At 44.3% G+C, this 20,902-nt stretch overlaps 2 protein-coding genes across 8 annotated transcripts in view; one reads left to right on the top strand and one right to left on the bottom strand.

Annotated features, from left to right (window-relative positions):
- BIVM (basic, immunoglobulin-like variable motif containing) overlaps window positions 1-5,411 on the bottom strand; it is a 44,333-nt gene extending 38,922 nt beyond the window's left edge. For 2 of the 5 annotated variants that reach the window (XM_054719957.1, XM_054719956.1), the window contains exon 1: window positions 5,027-5,408. The gene's annotated coding sequence lies outside the window, so the exon portion shown is untranslated. Of the gene's footprint in view, window positions 1-3,931; window positions 4,238-5,026 lie in introns of those variants that run through there. The other 3 variants (XM_054719955.1, XM_054719952.1, XM_054719954.1) reach the window with 3 other exon arrangements.
- Window positions 5,412-5,592: 181 nt separating this feature from the next.
- Window positions 5,593-20,099, top strand: POGLUT2 (protein O-glucosyltransferase 2). 3 transcript variants are annotated; one of them, XM_054720260.1, is made up of 10 exons: window positions 5,593-6,072; window positions 7,452-7,657; window positions 9,808-10,013; window positions 11,780-11,857; window positions 12,354-12,526; window positions 12,651-12,888; window positions 14,807-15,016; window positions 16,875-16,964; window positions 18,245-18,352; window positions 19,856-20,099. In XM_054720260.1, the coding sequence occupies exons 1-10, from the start codon at window positions 5,891-5,893 to the stop codon at window positions 19,871-19,873; spliced, it is 1,509 nt and encodes a 502-aa protein (XP_054576235.1). In that variant the 5' UTR covers window positions 5,593-5,890; the 3' UTR covers window positions 19,874-20,099. The 3 variants fall into 3 exon arrangements, with proteins under 3 accessions (XP_054576235.1, XP_054576236.1, XP_054576234.1); XM_054720261.1 differs by lacking the exon at window positions 18,245-18,352; XM_054720259.1 differs by lacking the exon at window positions 19,856-20,099 and having other exon boundaries at window positions 18,245-18,388.
- Window positions 20,100-20,902: the final 803 nt, after the last annotated feature.

The raw sequence follows: 20,902 nt of genomic DNA, 5'->3' as shown, positions 1-20,902 counted from the left end.
ATCCGGGTGAGGCCTCGTGCACCTAGGCCCGGGTGAGCCCAAGTGGCCCTGGGTCTGGGAGAGGCCAAGCGTCCCTGGGTCCGGGTGAGACCATGCGTCCCTGGATCCGGGTGAGGCCTCGTGCACCTAGGCCCGGGTGAGCCCAAGTGGCCCTGGGTCTGGGAGAGGCCAAGCGTCCCTGGGTCCGGGTGAGACCATGCGTCCCTGGATCCGGGTGAGGCCTCGTGCACCTAGGCCCAGGTGAGCCCAAGTGGCCCTGGGTCTGGGAGAGGCCAAGCGTCCCTGGGTCCGGGTGAGACCTTGTATCCCTGGATCCGGGTGAGGCCTCGTACACCTAGGCCCGGGTGAGCCCAAGTGGCCCTGGGTCTGGGAGAGGCCAAGCGTCCCTGGGTCCGGGTGAGACCATGAGTCCCTGGATCCGGATGAGGCCTCGTGCACCTAGGCCCAGGTGAGCCCAAGTGGCCCTGGGTCTGGGAGAGGCCAAGCGTCCCTGGGTCCGGGTGAGACCATGCGTCCCTGGATCCGGGTGAGGCTCGTGCACCTAGGCCCGGGTGAGCCCAAGTGGCCCTGGGTCTGGGAGAGGCCAAGCGTCCCTGGGTCCGGGTGAGACCATGCGTCCCTGGATCCGGATGAGGCCTCGTGCACCTAGGCCCAGGTGAGCCCAAGTGGCCTTGGGTCTGGGAGAGGCCAAGCGTCCCTGGGTCCGGGTGAGACCATGGGTCCCTGGATCCGGGTGAGGCCTCGTGCACCTAAGCCCGGGTGAGCCCAAGTGGCCCTGGGTCTGGGAGAGGCCAAGCGTCCCTGGGTCCGGGTGTGACCATGTGTCCCTGGATCCGGATGAGGCCTCGTGCACCTAGGCCCGGGTGAGGCCACGGGCCCCTGGGTCTGGGAGAGGCTAAGCGTCCCTGGGTCCAGGTGAGACCATGTGTCCCTGGATCCGGGTGAGGCCTCGTGCACCTAGGCCCGGGCGAGGCCACGTGCCCCTGGGTCTGGGAGAGGCCAAGTGTCCCTGGGTACGGGTGAAGCCAGATCCTGGGTCCGGGTGAGGCCGTGTGCCCCTGGATCCATCCGGGTGAGGCTGGGTCCCAGGCCCGGGTGAGACCACGCGCCCCTTGGGTATGGGTGAGGCCACGTGCCCCTTAGTCCGGGTGACGCCGTGCCCCTGGGTTCGGCCGAGACCAAACCAGAGGGAGTCGGACCTCCGTTACCGCCATTTGTCCACCATCCAGAGCTGGGGGGTCAGTGCTGACATGTACACATAAGGAACTACTGGACATTGAAATTGGGTCTCAAAAGAACTGGTGGTCCAGGGGGAAGCTCGCCACAGACTGATTCATTTGCCTGTCAGCATAACTATTATTGCTCGTCTCACATTCAGTGCTTATTAGTATATATCTAGTGACATATGATCTCGCTCATCTAGGGGAAATGATGAACAACATAGTCTGAGGAACAAGAACAGAACCAGAAGCAAGGAGGCATTGATCGGACTATCGGGCCTCAGAGGGAGGATAAGGGAGGGTAGGAGGAGGGTGGGGGGAGGGGGAGAGTTCAACCAAAGGACCTGTATGCATGCATATAAGCCTATCCAACGGTTAAGTTCAACAGGGGATTGGGGCATGCGTGGGGAGAGGGGTGGGATGGGAATGGGGGGATGAGGACAAATATGTGACACCTTAATCAATAAAGAAATTTAAAAAAAAAAAAAAAAAAAACATATGCAGCCCTAACCAGTTTGGCTCAGTGGATAGAGCATCGGCCTGCGGACTGAAGGGGTCCCAGGTTCGATTCCGGTCAAGGGCATGTACCTTGGTTGCGGGCACATCCCCAGTAGGGGGTGTGCAGGAGGCAGCTGATCCATGTTTCTCTCTCATCGATGTTTCTAACTCTCTATCCTTTACCCTTCCTCTCTGTAAAAAATCAATAAAATATATATATTTTTTAAAAAACATATGCAAAGGGAAATTACTGCATTTGCACAGAAAAGGGGCTGAGCTTCTGGAAGCTAAAAAAAAGAAAGAACATAATAATTGATTAATAAAGCATTTAACAGTCTGAATTTGTTGTTATGGGTTTGTGTTTTGGATTTGATTGCTTTTAAATAGTGGTCAGTGATCAAAATGATGTCTTTGGTTATGCTTTTACCAAAATAAAATAAAATAAAAATTTTATCACCATAAAAGCACATTTTATATTGTCAATAAAGGCCAAGAGTAAATGTAAAGCAGTTTGCAAACTTCCTTATTAAACCACTGTTTATGGAAATTTGTCTTTGAAAACCTGTAATATTTATAAATTTTACCACATAAGTAAAACCAATTACAGAAAAATATTACAAAGTACCAAGAGATATTACAGAGAAAGTAAAAATTATCCAAATCCCACAACCCAAACACTACTATTACTTTCTTTCCTTATCTGTCTGCTCCTGCCTTTTCTCTTCAGTGAGATCTCCATGAGACCAAGGGTGCTAGTATTATTGTGTCCTCAGGCTTTCTTACAAGAGAACTAAGCACAAATTATTACTGATGACAGAGACATTATAGAGACAAATTATTGTATTCTACTGTAACTATAGCCTCAGCAGATAGTGAAGTACAGAGAGGTAGTTTGTCCCTCCACTCCATAGCCCACAGCTCTCAGTTTTCTCAGACCTTGTATCAGCTTTTGTCCCTATTTTTATAGACCATTCCCACTCCTAGCCCCCTCCACTCCTCCCGAGTTGACATTTCAAATCTGGCCTGTGCATAGATATTAGAAAGGAAAGCATGCATCATAGAACTCCTCTGCCTAGAACCCTCTGCTGTTAGAAACAAAAGCCAACTCCTAACCTAGACCCACCTCATTCTCCCTCTCCCCCTTCCTCTCTCTGCACTCCCTCCACTCTGACCATATTTCCAGTCTCTGAATGCTGTTTACTCCCACTCACCCTCTCTATTTAATTAATTTCCATTTATCCTTCAGATATCCTTCAAATGTCACTTTGGGGGGCAGGGTAGATGCTTTCATTGCTCATCAAAACAGTCCTGGTCACCCTGTATATGCTATATGCTCAGACACCTTTCTTTCACAGGTTTTAACCAGGGTGCGATATTACATTTATACATGTGTGTGCTTATATGATGAATGTCTGCCTCTTGTAAGTCTGGTTTTCCTGACGATTGAATTCCCAAGTCCAGCATTTATAGAAGTATCTTCTACAAATACCTATTCTTAAATGCCTACATCATGTCAGGCATTATTGCAAACCAAGGCTTAAGAGCCCAGATTCCAGGAGGGCTCACCAGGAGTGGAGTGGCCTTAGTAATTAAGAACTGGAGTTTTAGTCAAGGAGCCTCTTCTTCTCTGTGAAAACTGAAGTTCCCTGGTCTAAGTGAGACGATGCTATATTAAGATTTACTAATGACTGCAGCATGTAATGATCAAATTATGATTTATTCGTAAGATCATGGCACAAGCAACCAAAGTTATTAACTGTGTGCCAACAAAATGTTATCATAAAACGGCCAGCTCTAAATGCACTGCTAAAATAACGATTTGAACTGTTTTTGCAAACTAAACGTTCCATTTGTAAAGATACTCACTGCCTAGGTTGCATTCTTTTCTAGCTATAGTTTAAATCAGTATTTTAAGGATCAAGTTTGCTTAGAGAACGTAACATCTTAAGTCTTCAGAAAAGCTTTCCACGTATGACAACTATAATGATCTATCTTCTCTAAGGAAGGCCACTGAGACACAGGCATGGGTAAATGCCTTACAAAGGACGGAATGCTGGAGGGCCAGACGGGACACACACACACACACACACACACACACACACACACACACACGCTAAGCCCCAGTGCTTCTGGTCTCCGTCCCCTCCCCCGCCCCCCGCCCCCCACCCCGCATCCTTCCCCACGACCCCCAGGCCCCACTTCCTCCATCAGACCTGAACCACTCGCCTGACAGAGGGCCGGCCTGTGATGGTGACCGGGGGTCCACCCGCGTACTGGCCAGGGTCGAGTTCAGGTTCCCCGGGAGGCGAGCGGTGTTCCGACCGCCCTCCTCTGCAAAGCTAGCAGCGCAGTGGGGCTCGGAGGCCTCCGGGTCAGAGGAGACCTTCGCGCAGCCCGATGCCCGCCGCGCTGAGCCGGTCTGAGCGTACACGGCGCCGGCCGAGAGGAAAAAGCGTGGCTGCGCCCCCTGCCCGCGCCCCTCCGCCGGTCTCCCCGGCCCGCGCGCCCTCAGCCAGGCCTCCCGGCCCCTCCTCCCGCCCTTCTCCCTCGGCCGGAAGCCGCAGTTCACCGCCAGGGGGAGTGGGCAGAGGCTGGCGGGTGGCCTCCTCCCACCCGCCCCAGGACGCTCCGGGTGCTCCAGGTGCTGGGGCTGGTGGAACGTGAGCAGTCGTACCCGGGCGAAAAGATCCCCGGATTCGGGCTTTGGAATGCACGGGTTTAGATCCTTACGAATGCAAGAACAAAAACGAAAACAGAAAAGGAAACCCTCCCGCCCAGGCCCACTTTGTCGGAGCCACCGGCCCGTGTGGGTTATCGGGGCAGCTGGCAAGGTCCAGAGAGGGAGGGAGGGAGGAAGAGGAGGAGGCTCCCGGAGACCACCTTTGGCCCCGCGGTGGGCGCCCAGGGGCGGAGGGATGGCCACCGCGCGCGCCGGGCCGGGCCCTACGGAGCGTGGCTGGGAGCCAGACGGGCTCCTGGCATGAGCCCCCGGTACGCGCGGGGGCCACTCCAAATCGGGCTTTGTTCCCGAGGGGACTCGTTCCTCGCCTGCCTCCTGCGGCCCAGCTCGTCACTCCACTTTTCCCCCAGGAGAACGAGTACCGACGCAGTGACCTCCACTTGGACCGCTCCCGGGGTCCGGAGAGCCCACGGCCCTGGGCCGCCCCGGCAGCGTTGGCGGCACCTAGAACAGGCGGGCCGCCCGCACCAGGCCCAGCCCGCGGCGCCCGGGTGCCTGGCTCAAGACCCGGCGCGCAGGGCGCAGCGCCGCCGACAGCCACTTGGGTTCTGCCCATCGCCCCGGGTACCTTTAGCCCGTTCGGTGGGGTTGGGTCGCTGCGGCCGCGGCGAAACCCCGCTACGGATCCCAATCACAGGTTCCCGCGCGCAGCCTGCGACGTTCCTCGGGTTACCCTGGGGCTGGCGTCTCTCGTCCCATCGGACAGCTGGGGGACAGCGCCCTGGGACGGCTGCGCCCGGAGACCAATCGTCAGATAGCATTGACAGACCTTCCTTTCATCGTGTTTTACACCTGACCCCTGCAGGTGCGGAGGATCTAGTGACCATCGAAAGAAAGAAATCTTAGCTGTGCCTCCAGGCCGGCGTGCCCTTCTACTGGAGAGGTAGTATGTATCTGTTCCCTGGAAGCCCTGACCGCCAAACAAATAAATGAGTGAGAGATGGGAAAACCTGGCAGGATTTCCGCTGGTCCGGTCGCGAACTACACGTCCCAGGAAGCCACGGCGCCGGGACGCGTGTCCATCCGCTATCCACTTAGAGAAAGCCTTACTCAGCCGGGCCCGACGCGCGGGGCCAATCCCCTCGCCGGGCACCTTGGGCTGGAACCTGAGACGGATTCTCCCCCCGATGATGCTCCAGTTGCAGGAGCAACGCAAGTTTATCATTGTCCCGAGAAAGAGGAGCAGTGTGGTCCTTGCCCGTTTCAGCAGAACGACTGACCTTCAGCTGTACAAGCCTGCGCTCCGGTTCTGATTTTCCTGGGGAACGTGGAGACCCGCGCGCCTGCCCCCGCACAAGCAAGCGACACCTCTAAGGAGCCGTGTTTTGCTGCTGCGATTGGCCAACGTGCCCTTACCCCCAAACCACAGCTCGTTCTGTCCGCCTTTTTACACTTCAGTTACTCGTGGATTATTTGATAGTCCGTCTCGTAAATGTTTAGCATTTTGCTGCTTTACTCCTTCTTTCTGGGGACAGTGCCAGCGTTTGCTGAGACCGGCGGAGAGAGGCGCCTGAGCCCAGAGAAGAGTGAAGTATGGGGGCCGGGGCTCAAAGCCGCTGTTGTTCTTCCCGCGCGCTATTTCTACATTCAGGCGGTGGACGCGTCCGGAAATAGGTAAGTGGAGAAACAGCTGCCTGACTATTTTGGAATGCAGTGAAGGCGTACCGTTACTTCTGTCCAGTGTTATCCGCCCAAGAACTCCTTTCTCCACGGCAGTGGACATGTCAGGATCTTTGGGTGCTCTCCACATCTGGTGGTAACTGTCTTTCTCCGTGCCAACCAATCTTTCTCAGAGCTTTCGAAATAATTCCGAATTAGCTCTTCTCCTGGCCATTTTCATAGAGATTCCCACATAACTAGAGAGACAGCTACTTTTGCATAAGCTGTAATGAGGAATTTAGATCCAGCTGTGAGAAACGTGGTTTCCTTTTTCCCTGGTGCTGCCCGCCGTTTCCAGGTGCACATCTGCAGGTAAACGTGCTTTGAAACGCAAAAAGAATCAATCAAGCACTATTTGAAACTTTAGAGTTTAGAGGGAAAGTATATGTGTTTGCAACAAACGTTTATTTCACTCCATTGAACTCAACAACTGAAATTATACTCAAAACTTATGTCTAGAATTTACATACTTTGAAATTGTCTTTTTTTAATTGCTCACCATGTATATTTTGTAGGAAAGAAAAAAAACCTTGGAAATACGTTTTCCAAAGCAAATAAAAGATATTAAATAGTATAATTGGAGGAGCACTCACTCAAAAAAACCTTTCATACTGTATCACTTAGATGATACACTACCTGCTGGCTTTTGCCCATGCTGGGCATGATTTATAATTTTTGTTGTTGTTAATCCTCATTTAAGGATATTTTTTCCATTGATTTTTTTTTTTTTTTTTTGAGAGAGAGAGAGAATAAAAGGGAGGGAGGGAGGAGGAGAGAGAGAGAAAAATATTGATGTAAGGGAGCCTCCTGAATGCTGGAATCTGCAACCCAGGTAAGTGCCCTTGACTGGGAATTGAACCCACAACCTTTCCATTCATAGGCTGACTAACCACTGACAAACACTGACCTGGGCTATAATACTAATTTTTAAAAGAATCATTGAGAGAGATTTTTCAAAATATTTTTAGAGGACAATTTGATCACAAATTTCCATATGTGATGGACATAAAATAAATAGTAGGTTGATAAGAATAGTTTTATATATGAAATGCATAAATGCATTCTATGTTTACATAGATGAGCTTATTACCATATTCCCTTGCAATTTTCTAATGAAACTGTTTTATGTTATCTTGGCCATTGGCATCCTCTTCTTTTTTTAAATCTCTGATCCATCATATTCATTCTGATACTCAAAGTATAACAGAGAAGACAACTGTATGTTCGGGGGAGAACATGAAGGAGAAGAGTAAGGTTCACAGACTGGACAGCATAATCTTTGTGCATTTGTTCCTTAAAAGAATCTTTCTATATTATTCTTCTACCCATCACAGGTTCACATCTTCTCCAGGTGAAAAGATATTCCAGATTAAAATCTCGGCACCAGATGAGCAATTCACTAGAGTTGGCGTCCAGGTTTTAGACCGCAAGGATGGGTCCTTCATAGTCAGATACAGAATGTATGCAAGCTACAAAAATCTGAAGGTTGAAGTTAAATTCCAAGGTCAACATGTGGCCAAATCCCCATATATTTTAAAAGGTAATTTGGAACATAATTTTAAAACAACAATTTGAATACAATGATGCCTGTCATTTAATTTTTTAAAAAAGTTAGCATGATATTTTTTCACTAAAAGAAAAAAACAGACATTTTCTCCTTGAAAGCTAAATTGAGAGTCCTGAGGAAATGCAAGATTTGAATGGAAATTATAATTCACTAAAGAAGGAAGAACATACTAATAGAGAATTTGTTCCCTGAAGACACAAAATTAACAAGAATAATCAAGCTATATACAATATGGTCATAGATTACACTTACTTGATTGGAGGTATGTGACAAGTAACTGATAAGCATTATTGAAATTTGATCACTTCAGGAAGAGAAAGGGCTTGAAGCAAAAGGGAGAAGTTAACAGTTATTTTTTGGTGTGTTTTTTTTTTAATATATTTTTATTAATTTCAGAGAGGAAGAGAGAAGGATAGAGAGATAGAAACATCAATGATGAGAGAGAATCACTGATCAGCTACCTCTTGAACGCCCCCTACTGGGGATCGAGACCGCAACCCAGGCATGTGCCCTTGGTCAGAATCGAACCTGGGACCCTTCAGTCCGCAGGCCGACACTCCATCCACTGAGCCAAACCGGCTAGGCCCGCAGTGATGGGCAACCTTTTGAGCTTGGTGTGTCAAACTTCGCCAAAAAACTGAGCATAACTAGGGTAGTATGTCACTTTGAGGAAAAAACATTATTTCGCAAATGTTTCATCCTCGGCATGCAGCCGCCTCAGCGGCCGCGTGTCATCAAAAATGGCTACACGTGTCAGTGCTGACACGCGTGTCATAGGTTCGCCATCACTGGGCTAGGGCATCAGTTGTTTTTTGTTTGTTTTTGTTCCAATAGTATTTTTCTGGAGAAATTCTGATTTTTTTTTTTTTTTTGTATAGGATGAGACTGCAGCTGCATTACCTAGAGCCATATCCTTCCATATCAATGGAGATAGTACCCTAACACAGTGGAAAAGCAGTGTATATACAGAGACACAAATTTTTCTTGTCCCCCACCTCCAACAAAGGCAAATGTTTTAAAAATATTTTCCACATTCTGCCGAAGCCGGTTTGGCTCAGTGGATAGAGCGTCGGCCTGCGGACTGAGGGGTCCCGGGTTCGATTCTGGTCAGGGGCATGTGCCTTGGTTGCGGGCACATCCCCAGTGGGGGGTGTGCAAGAGGCAGCTGATCAATGTTTCTAGCTCTCTATCCCTCTCTCTTCCTCTCTGTAAAAAATCAATAAAATATATTTTAAAAAAATATATATATTTTCCACATTCCACCAGGACCACATGGTACAATATAAACCTTAAAAAAATATTCCATTGTCGACTACTGCCTGGGTCAGTTGGGAATCTGAAAATTATAGAAAGGAATGACAGTAAAATCTCAATTCAGATTCTGCTATATTTTGTTAATATTATTTCTATAAACATATAATCATTTAATTACAATATGAATGAACTTTTTTTTTTCCAGAAAGGGGGAGAGAATCATTGATCTGCTGCCTCCAGCACGCCCCCTACTGGGCACTGAGCCTGCAACCAGGGCAGGTGCCCTGAATGGGAATCAAACTATGATCTCCTGGTTCATAAATGCTCAACCACTTAACCACACCGGCTGGGCTGAATGAACTATGTTGAAGATTGCTCTTGTTTTTGCCTAATTCTCAAAACAAGCAAACATAATAGTGGTTCTTTGTTTACCTACATTGTTATTGATGATTGATGATAATTTACTCATTGAGGAAAATACCTTAGACACTTTAAGAAACTGTTCTTATAAAAGATCATTGAAATATTAATTTTATATCACTTTTGTCTTTCATTAAAAAAAGATATACTCCTTTGATATATTTTTACCAATGTTTGCTTATTTTTAAGTACACAAAACATAAAAAATAATGGATTATAATAGCCACTGTGGGCAAAAATTAGTTACTATTGGCTTTCCATTGAACGCATGCAAAGCAGGCCTCACTGTGAAAATATCACGACCTTACTGTGAAGAGCTGTCAGAACAGAAGACAAAATACCCTTCCTAATAACCTCGGCAACATTTGTGAAGTCATATAATGGATATTTGTTACGTGTTTCAAATGCTGAAATTATTACTGTATAATTTGTTGCTTGTGTGTAATTAGGGCCGGTTTACCACGAGAATTGTGACTGTCCTTTGGAAGATAGTGCAGCCTGGCTACAGGAGATGAACTGCCCAGAAACCATCGCTCAGATTCAGAGAGATCTGGTACATTTCCCTACTGTTGATCCAGAAAAGATTGCAGAAGAAATCCCAAAGAGATTTGGACAAAGGCAGAGCTTGTGTCACTATACCGTGAAGGATAACAAGGTACAATTTTTTTCTTTATTTATTGATTAAGGTATTACATATGTGTCCTTATCCCCCCATTGCCTCCCCGACACCACCACCACCCCCGCTCATGACCTCACCCTCCTGGTGTCTGTGTCCATTGGTTAGGCTTATATGCATGCAAACAAGTCCTTTGGTTGATCTCTCCCCCTTACCTGCACCCTCCCCTACCTTCCCTCTGAGGTTTGATGGCCTGATAGATGCTTCTCTGTCTCTGGATCTGTTTTTGTTCATCTGTGTCTGTTGTTCATTATATTCTGTAGAGGGCCCCCTAGGAAGACACAGGGACAACAATTCTTCAAATTGTTGATAACTGAGCCCGAGGCATTGGCAGAGTCTTGTCTCAGTTACACGCCCCCCAAGAATGCGGGGGTGTTATCAGTTCCTAACTTACCTTTGTCCAGGTACCAGGAGAGGGCTTTGAGATGTAAATCCAGTCTAGCACCGGGAAAGAGGGAGTGAATAGGACCTGGGCCCTCCCAAGCTCCTTTGATCCTAAGTTTTCCGGTGAAACCCCCTTGTATATTGGAAAATAAATAAATGTGCTGCGTGGCTCAGGGCAGCCGTCTGTCTCTCCAGCAGAAGAGGTCAGCGACCCACCCGGGACCCAGCTTGAATCTATTTCTGTGTCGACTCTCTTTATTTCATTGTTTCTCAATCCCCGGCCGCCTCTACCAAGAACCCATTTCATCTCTCTCCGTGCTGGCCACGGGAAAGGGAGATCCCCGCCTCATCAGGCCCCAGCTATATTCCACAAATGAGTGAGAGCATGTGATATTTATCTTTCTCTGACTGAATTATTTCTCTTAGCATAATGCTCTCCAGGACCATCCATGCTGTTGCTAATGGTTGGAGTTCCTTCCTTTTTACAGTAGCATAGTATTGCATTGTATAGATGTACCACAGTTTTTTAATCCACTCATATGCTGATGGGCACTTAGGCTGTTTCCAAATCTTAGCTATTGTAAATTGTGCTGCTATGAACATAAGGGTGCATATATCCTTTCTGATTGTTGTTTCTAGTTTCTTGGGATATATTTCTAGAAGTGGGATTACTGGGTCAAATGGGAGTTCCATTTTTAGTTTCTTGAGGAAACTCCATACTGTTCTCCACAGTGGCTGCACCGTCTGCATTCCCACCAGCAGTGCACAAGGGTTCCTTTTTTTCCGAATCCTCGCCAGCACTTGTCGTTTGTTGATTTGTTGATAATAGCCATTCTGACAGGTGTGAGATGGTACCTCATTGTCGTTTTGACTTGCATCTCTAGGATGATTAATGACTTTGAGCCGAGACTGGTTTGGCTCAGTGGATAGAGCATCGGTCTGCGGACTGGAAGGTCCCGGGTTCGGTTCCGGTCAGGGGCATGTGCATTGGTTGCGGGCACATCCCCCGGTGGGGGGTGTGCAGGAGGCGGCTGGTCGATGTCTCTCTCTCATCGATGTTTCTGGCTCTCTATCCCTCTCCCTTCCTCTCTGTGAAAAATCACTAAAATATATTTTTTAAAAAAAATGACTTTGAGCATGTTTTCATATGTCTCTTGGCCTTCCTTATGTCCTCACAAGGTACAATTTGTGCTTGAGGTTTGCTTGTCTATCTTAGTGATTTTTTTATTTTGGCCATTTGGCTACAACTAGGTATGTAGTTTTACTAAAAATCATCCTGAGGATCATTCTGATAAGCTTTATCTCAGTGAAGCCTGCCAATACTTCTAGACTAACGTAACAAACATTCAATTTTCTTCCAGGTTTATATCAAGACCCATGGTGAACATGTAGGTTTTAGAATTTTCATGGATGCCATCCTACTTTCTTTGACTAGAAAAGTAAGTATTTCTTTGATATAAAATAAACAATGTAAGCCCAGGTTTAAAATATAATTTTTCAAACTAAAAATAATAACCATATCAGGCGTGTCCTATTTGGGTCTTCTTATAATGCTATTCTGAAGTTTTCTGCCTTGTGGGGTGCCTGTGTTAATGTCCTAGGGCTGCTGTAATAAAGTACCACAAACTGGGTGGCTTCACACAACAGGAATTCACTCTTTCACAGTTCTGGAGGCCAGACGTCCAAAATCAAGGCGCCAGCAGGGCTGTGCTTCCACTGAAACCTATAGAGGAGAACCCTTCTGGGCTCTTCTGACTTCCGGTGGTGCCCAGCAATACTTGGCATTCCTTGGTTTGCAGCTGCATCGCTCTAGTCTCTGTCCTCACAAGGCATTATCCCTGTATGTCCTCACCTCTGTGTACAAGGACACACATTGATCAACAGAAGGCATTATACAGTGCAAGACATGTTGGTAAGCTCTTTTCTTTTTCCTAGGTGAGGATGCCTGATGTGGAGTTTTTTGTTAATTTGGGAGATTGGCCTTTGGAAAAAAAGAAATCCAGTCCACACATTCATCCGATCTTTTCCTGGTGTGGCTCCACAGACTCCAAGGATATCGTGATGCCCACCTACGACCTGACGGACTCTGTTCTGGAAACCATGGGCCGGTGAGAGACGGGTCACAGATGACCCAGAGCCTTGGTTTTTTTTCCCCCCTGGTGAGTTCTTTCCCAACAACCTTTGCAATGTGATGGTTTGGAGGGAAAATGTGTTGTACTTTCTGTCTTCCAGAGTAAGTCTGGATATGATGTCTGTGCAAGCTAACACGGGTCCTCCCTGGGAAAGCAAAAACTCCACAGCTGTCTGGAGAGGCCGAGACAGCCGAAAAGAGAGACTTGAGCTGGTTAAACTCAGCAGAAAACACCCAGAGCTCATAGATGCTGCCTTCACCAACTTTTTCTTCTTTAAACACGATGAAAGCCTCTATGGTCCCATTGTGAAACACATTTCATTTTTTGATTTCTTCAAGGTATGGCATCATCTGTGACCAGTCCTTTTTTGTTTTTCCAAATACAGTTGACCCTTGAACAACATGGGATTGAACTGCACAGACCCATTTACAGGCTGGTTTTTCTCAATATACAGTCAGCCCTCTATTTCCCCAGCTTTTGAATCCATGGATTCAGTCGACTGCAGATCAAAAACAGTGTATTTATGTGAGGCTGGGAATCCGCAGACGTGGATGGCCGGCTATGTGCATTGATCTTTGCCATTTTATATAAGGAACTTGATCACCTGTGGATTTGGGTATCTGTGGGGGTCCTGGAACCAATCCTCCAAGGATACGAAGGGACAGCTGTTTGGAGGGAATCAAAAGTTAGAAAGGAAAGAAGAAAAAGAAGTTATTTGCATGACTTTGACAGTGCTGGGGAGGGGGAGGAGTCCGTGTCCCTAAACCCCATGTTGTTCAAGGGAATACTGTATCTTCATTTCGGGGAGAGAAATTGAGGCCTATAACTCACGGGGATGGGAGAGATGAGCATAAAACTCAGTGACTTTCAGGGCATGGGGCCCCAGGGACTGTACTCAGTACCCAGCCCTGACATTAAATGTATATCAGGGAGCTTGGGGCCAGGGGAGAGCTATAATTTTTCCCCTCAGTTGACCCCCAAGGTAGTACATTTCAGCTCCAAAATCTTTTTTATTAATAGATACATGTAAGTGGTTTTACAAATACTTCTTCCCAGAGCCACAGCTTGACAACAGACTAAAGAAGATGTAAACCAGGTGTCTCTTAATAGGGGAAATGACTTGAAATCCATCCAAATGGTCTGCGTGGGAATTCTTTCTGTAGCTAGAAGGTGTATTGCTCATGTTTCCCAGGGAGTGGTCCTTTTTCTAGCAACTCCACTTTTCACGCAGTAGGATACTGCCCTGTTCTCTAGACCAGTGGTCGGCAAACTGCGGCTCGCGAGCCACATGCCTCAATCAGATTGAGGACGTTTTTAGCAAAGGCCAGCTTAGGGGTACCCTAATTAAGTTAATAACAATGTACCTACCTATATAGTTTAAGTTTAAAAAATTTGGCTCTCAAAAGAAATTTCAGTCGTTGTACTGTTGATATTTGGCTCTGTTGACTAATGAGTTTGCCGACCACTGGTCTAGACCAATGAGTAGTTTTTGAAGTCCCATGTGGTGGTGAGAAAGGTGGGTAAGGCAAGTGATTAGTGAGCTCTGTCTATGCTGTATTTGGCCAAGTTTGTTTTTTGTTGTTGATGGGTCACATGGCAGCAGGTAGACCTAAAGAATTGCATAAGTTGAGTTGTCAGTATTTCCATATGCGTATCACAGAGATGTTTGAAACATGGTAAAACCAAAGAGAGTTAATACCAGCCATACATTCTCAAGGTATTCTGTCATGCCTTTGCTTTGTTCCTATCTATTGAATTTGCTACAACTAAAGACCATTGATTAACACAATGCTATGAATATTTTTATTCAGAGATGTACTTGCCTCAGAGCTTGTTAATTTCCTTAAGACTTGTGTGTGGCCACCTAATGTTTAAAAGGTATGGTTAACATGGTATAGAATGTGCCCTCAGCAGGTGCTCACATGCGATGAATTAAGTAGTAGGGAAATTAAAGTCACCATAAATCAATCTTTCTTTAGGTTGTAGCCTGAGGACAACAGTTTATTATTTTATTGGCTGCTTCAACATTAGACTTGTGGTCTGTGAAATTTAAGAGAGCATCAAAATAAGCCTTCAACTCTAGGTCAGCACGTTATATAATAGCAGTTACTAAATGGTGAAAGCAGTGGGCAAAATCTGGCCAGTTTATATCTGAGGACAGTGGGGCTCTTTGTGTGGAAAGGGGAGGAGAATAATGAGAGTACACAAAAAAGGAAATTATTATAGAGGTTCTTACATTTTACTGCTGTTTCACAGCACAAGTATCAAATAAACGTTGATGGCACTGTCGCAGCATATCGCCTGCCATATCTTCTAGTCGGCGACAGTGTTGTGCTGAAGCAGGACTCCATCTACTATGAACACTTTTACAATGAGCTGCAGCCCTGGAAACATTACATTCCTGTTAAAAGCAACCTGAGCGATCTTTTAGAAAAACTTAACTGGGCAAAAGATCACGATGAAGAGGTAAGGTCAGTCTCCTTGTACCGTAATATCATAGCCTCATTTATTTATTTTTAAAATATATTTTGATTGGTTTCAGAGACGGAGAGAGAGATAGAAACATCAATGATGAGAGAGAATCATTGATTGGCTGCCTCCTGCAAGCCCCACAATGGGGATCGAGCCCGCAATCCGGGCATGTGCCCTGACTGGAAATCGAACTGTGACCTCCTGGTTCATAGGTCAATGCTCAACCACTGAGCCATGCTGGCCAGGCTCATGGCTTCATTTTAAATGTCTGCTCAGTAGGCTCAGAATAGACCTTTACCTATAAATAGGAAGCCCCATGGGTAACCCAATTCCATTCAGGGTGAACACAGGTATTGTGGCTTGGATTAACTGTCCAGCCTGCACATGAAACAAAAAGCTAAACCTTGGCTTTGACTTCGCTTTCTCTTTTAGTCAAGTTGATCTGAGCCTCCAACACTCCCTTACTTCTACTAGGAACATGAAAATTAAGGAAGCTGGCCTGATAGAAGGGAAAACTAACTGCTATGGATTAAAATGAGCGATTTGGAGGATGTGAAGAAAAAGGAATCCTTGTGCACTGCTGGTGGGAATGCAGACTGGTGCAGCCATTATGGAAAACAGTATGGAGTTTCCTCAAAAAATTAAATAGGGAACTGCCATTTGACCCAGTGATCCTACTTCTAGGAATATATCCTAAGAAACTCGAAACACCAATCAGAAATAATGTATGCACCCTATGTTCATAGCAGCACAATTTACAATAGCTAAGACCTGGAAACAACCCAAGTGCCCATCAGTAGATGAGTGGATAAAAAAACTGTGGTACATTTACACCATGGAATACTATGCAGCAGTAAAAAAGAAGAATCTCTTACCCTTTGAAACAGCATGGAGGGACCTGGAGAGTATCATGCTAAGTGAAATAAGTCAGTCAGAGAAAGACAAGTATCATATGATTTCACTCATATATGGAATCTAATTAACAAAATAAACTGATGAACGGAGTGGATCCAGAGACATGGAAGCATAGAACAGAGTGTAGAATCTCAGAGGGAAGGAAGGGGAGTGTGGATGGGTGGGAGGTAATCAACCAAAGACCTTGTATGCATGTATGCGTAACCCATGGATGCAGTTAGTGGGGTGGGAAGGCCTGGGGCAGGAAGTGGGGGTGGGGTGTGGGCTGGAGGGGGTTGATAGGGAGGAAAAGAGGACATATGTAATACTTTCAACAAGAAAGATTTTTTAAAAATAAAATAAAGCTAAAAAAATTAGAGATTGCATGAAATAAACTTGGAAGTAATTTCTGAAAAATTGTAAGACAGTGCATTAAGCTTAATCCTGCATTTACTTTACAAAGTCATTGTTACTTCATTTAATGTATACCCTTTCTCTCCAAGAGAGACTTAATTCTAGAAGGTTTAATGACTTCTCAAACTCTCAAGTCTTAAAAATGTCCTTTTAATTAAAACAAACATACTCTGTTAACTGTTCCCTGTATCAGGAAAGACTAACCCCAAAGATATTTTTCCCACTAAAATGTACTCTGAAGGCCCTAACCGGTTTGGCTCCGTGGATAGAGCGTCGGCTTGCAGACTGAAGGGTCCCAGGTTCAATTCCAGTCAAGGGCATGTACCTTGGATGCAGGCATATCCCCAATAGGGGATGTGCAGGAGGCAGTTGATCGATGTTTCTCTCTCATTGATGTTTCTAACTCTCTATCCCTCTCCCTTCCTCTCTATAAAAAATCAATAAAATATATATTTTTTAAAATGTACTCTGAAAATCAGATTTCCTATGTCTGCATGGGGAAAAAATGTTTCATGAAAGGATTTTTTTGTTGTTGGTTCCATAGGCAAAGAAGATAGCAAAAACAGGACAAGAATTTGCAAGAAATAATCTCATGGGTGATGACATATTCTGTTATTACTTTAAACTTTTCCAGGTCAGTATTTTCTAAGAAAATGACATCTAACTTATAATTGATCATATTAGTAGTTAAGTGAAATGATATTATGTATATTATTTATATAATATGTTTATATATTAATATTTATATTAAAAAATTTATATAATATAATATAATTTCACTTAACAATGTCTGAAAGTATATTATATAAAGAGATAAATGTACCTCTGTGGGTGAAAATCAAGGACAAACATTAAGTAATATTGAAAAAAGAAGAAAACCAAAGAGTAGCTATTGGATAATGCTACAACATTAAAGGAAAGGCATTAATGTTAGAACTATGAGGTATTTGGTTAGGAAATTGGCATCTGATTCTGCAAAATTACTATGCATGGATTCATATTTTCTCTTTGTATAATATTACTGCTTATTGCCTTACCATTTCTTTGTCTACATATTGGAAGGTATGTTTAGAACTGTTGTGCTGACTCCATATGAGCCATGATTTCTCTTAGAAATTATTTCATGGACCTTAGCGTTTAGGGATCATAATTAAAGCATATCTGACAATTTGAAAGGTTCTTTAAAAAAAAAAAAGCAATAGTAAGCAAGTAATTTGCTAATAATTATACTAGATATAAATTAAGCTTTTTTTTTTTTTAATCACAGAATTGCAGATATTGAGCCCCATATCTTAGGCTCTGCTACAAGATAAAGTCAGACTTTTTCTGGTCTGCACTGGCCTCTTCCCCTTTTTAACTTCTAGAGGGTGGTGAAGGGATGGAGTGGGTGAAGGTGTAAACTGAAGGAGCGGGGGATTTACTATCTAAATTCCTAAAGGTCTACAGGGTAGTAGTGTTCATTCACTCAACTCACATATACTAGTGTATAAGCACCTAGTCCAGAGCCTGTCACAGAAGGAGCACATAATGAATATGGTAACTGATTCTATATAAGCCGTGGTAGGTAAGACAAAAATAGTCTCTGTCCTCAAATTTTCAGTCTAGGGAAGATTATGTGCGCAGTTTTTTTCACTGCAAGGCAAAGGCAGTGCAAAGTAAGTTAAAAATCCAGTCATATAAATAAAAGATGAATAAGGAGAGATCCCCTAGAAATAGGCAGCCAGTGTCCAAAGGACAGCTGCCTCGAAAACTCTGTTGTGGAATGTTTAAGGGGAGTATGGTGGACCTTGCATATTGTCACTTGACACGTGTGAGTTAAATGGAACCATATTCTAGCAAATCTTAGCATATCTAATTTGGTAAATATACTTTAAGCATCATGTAAGGAATGCTTCTGTATTGTTGCTTATACAGGAATATGCCAATTTACAAGTGAGTGAGCCCCAAATCCGAGAGGGCATGAAGAGGGTAGAACCACAGACCGAGGATGACCTCTTTCCTTGCACGTGCCATAGGAAAAAGGTAACCAGAACCAGCCAATGTCAGAGCAACAACTAACTTTGATCCAAGTCCTTATTCAGTCAGGCAATGATAATCTGAGTTTCTCCTGGAGCCTCCAAGGCAAAAGAAAGGGTGCTGAGATACAGTTGAGTGAGAAGATGTAGGAGCTCCCAGCAAAGTGGGCGGAGGTCTTTTTTTAATGTGAGAATTCACATCGTATGGCATTTGAATTTAGAGATGAAAATATATATAACCATGATTATTCATGTTAGCAAATTATTCATGAAAAGCAAAAACTGTTGGTACCACCACATACTGATTTTGTTTATAAAAGGCAGGTTCAGCCCTAGCTGGTTTGGCTCAGTGGATAGAGTGTCAGCCTGAGGACTGAAAGGTCCCAGGTTCAATTCTAGTCAAGGACAGATGCCTGGGTTGCGGGCTCGATCCCCAGTGGGGGGCAGCGTGCAGGAGGCAGCCAATCAATGATTCTCTCTCATCATTGATGTTTCTATCTCTCTCTCTCTCCTTTTCTCTGAAATCAATAAAAATTATTTTTAAAAAAAGGCAGATTCACATAGGGACTTGTCAGGCTAAAAAGGACCTCAAAGGTCATCCAATAAATGCTTTCATTTAGTGATTAACCAAACTGATCGCAAAGAAGAAGTTAATTCAGAATCAGCTAGCTGCATTACAGGAAAGCAAGGACCAAAAAACTAGTCTTTCATCTTCAAATTGTGTGCATGGTTGTGTATAAAGACAGTGCAGTAGGGGAGGGTTGTTTTGATTATAGTTTTTTGTTTGAAGGAATGTATATTGTATAAAATTCTGATTTATATCTGTAATATATATTGACATTTTTAAGCAACATCATTATAATAGAGTTTTTATTATATTGGTTTTGTTTTGAGAACTTATTTTCTACCAAGTGGTACATTATCAACCAATGTTAACTCTTGTCAATGCTGCAAAACCATAAAATTAGTTAAAGCCAGAGACAAAACCAATTATTAAAAAAATATTTTTTTAAAAAGGGAGATCTCTCCTTTCAATTCTGACAGGGCCAGAATTGAAAGGTACCCTCTCACAAAGTTAGTGATTTGGTGTCAGAACACTTCTGTGGACTCCAAATGAAACTGGGCAGCTTCCTCTCTCCTCTCTCTTTTTAAAATTTTTTTTTTATATTTGTCTAAGTGTTTTAAGGGCTGTCAAATGATTATACTTATTTGTAGAAGTTAGGGGGCCTGTAATGACAGCTTTGTTTATTTCTTCTTCATTGTGTACCCTATCATACTGACCATTCATAACACGAGGCCCTTTTACAGTTTGGGTTCTGCATCAGTACTATGAAACTCTACCCGTGAGTGATTCCAAAAACAGTTCTGGACCCTATAAGTCTATAGCAGTAACTTGACTTTTTTTTCCTTCTTTCATCTTTAAGGGAAAACAATTAATAGACTAATATAAGTCTTCCTAACTCATGTGTGACTTCTTGATGGCTCTAAATATTTTGCTTCTTCATTTCAGACCAAAGATGAACTCTGATGTGCAGAATACCTTCCCTTCAAATAATGGTGCTCTGAAGACTCTTCTTAACTGAAAAGAAGAATGTTTTTTTTTTTAATATTGATGCTATGGACAATATAAAATCTGCTATGTGATTGTCTGGGTCATGAAGATAAATTTCTTCTTATTATGCAGTATTCCCTTGACTGTCTTTTAAAGCACATTTTTAGAATTTTATAATAAAACCACTTTTATTTTAAAGGCCTGTGGATATGCTAGTTATTCATTGTGTTTGGATCAGTAAAAAGAGGGGGAGTCTGGGTCCTGGACTCAGTGTGGAACATCACAGCAGCCACCAGCAACCCAAAAATGTGGTTTTCAAGACAAAGCAATAAACCTCTGTCTTGTTTACACTATTATTTTGGATTTAAGTCACTCACAGCCAAACCTAACAAATACATCTTACAAGGCCTTTCATAATCTGGTCTCTGCCTGCATCTTTAATCAAATCTCCCATGACTTCCTAATTGTGTACTCTGTAACCCAGCAAAATAAATCCCTTACCCTCTTTCAATGGCTTCTTACCTTGCTTGTGTATGCTTTCCCCTTGGTCTGCAATGCCATGTCCCTCTCTTCTTCCTCTGGCTTAGATAGCCTTCAATGCTCATTTCAGGAATCACCCCTCTGAACCTTCCATCTGCATTTACCATCCTATGTGGTAGTGATCTAGTTGGTTGTCTCTTTCCCTTGCCAGATTTTAAGCAGCTTGACCACAGGGACCATGCTCTTCTTCTATTTAATAAAGTACCTCCAGCCCTAACCGGTTTGGCTCAGTGGATAGAGCGTTGGCCTGCGGACTGAAGGGTCCCGGGTTTGATTTCAGGTCAAGGGCATGTACCTTGGTTGCAGGCACATCCCTAGTAGGAGGTGTGCAGGAGGCAGCTGATCGATGTTTCTCTCTCATCGATGTTTCTGATTCTCTATCCCTCTCCCTTCCTCTCTGTAAAAAAAACAATAAAATATATTTAATAAAATAAAGTACCTCCAACTAGAAAGTCTCAATAAATA

This window comes from Eptesicus fuscus, chromosome 8 (genome assembly GCF_027574615.1).
Source record: "Eptesicus fuscus isolate TK198812 chromosome 8, DD_ASM_mEF_20220401, whole genome shotgun sequence".
Lineage (NCBI taxonomy): Eukaryota > Metazoa > Chordata > Mammalia > Chiroptera > Vespertilionidae > Eptesicus > Eptesicus fuscus.
This window is presented reverse-complemented; position numbering and strand designations above follow the sequence as displayed.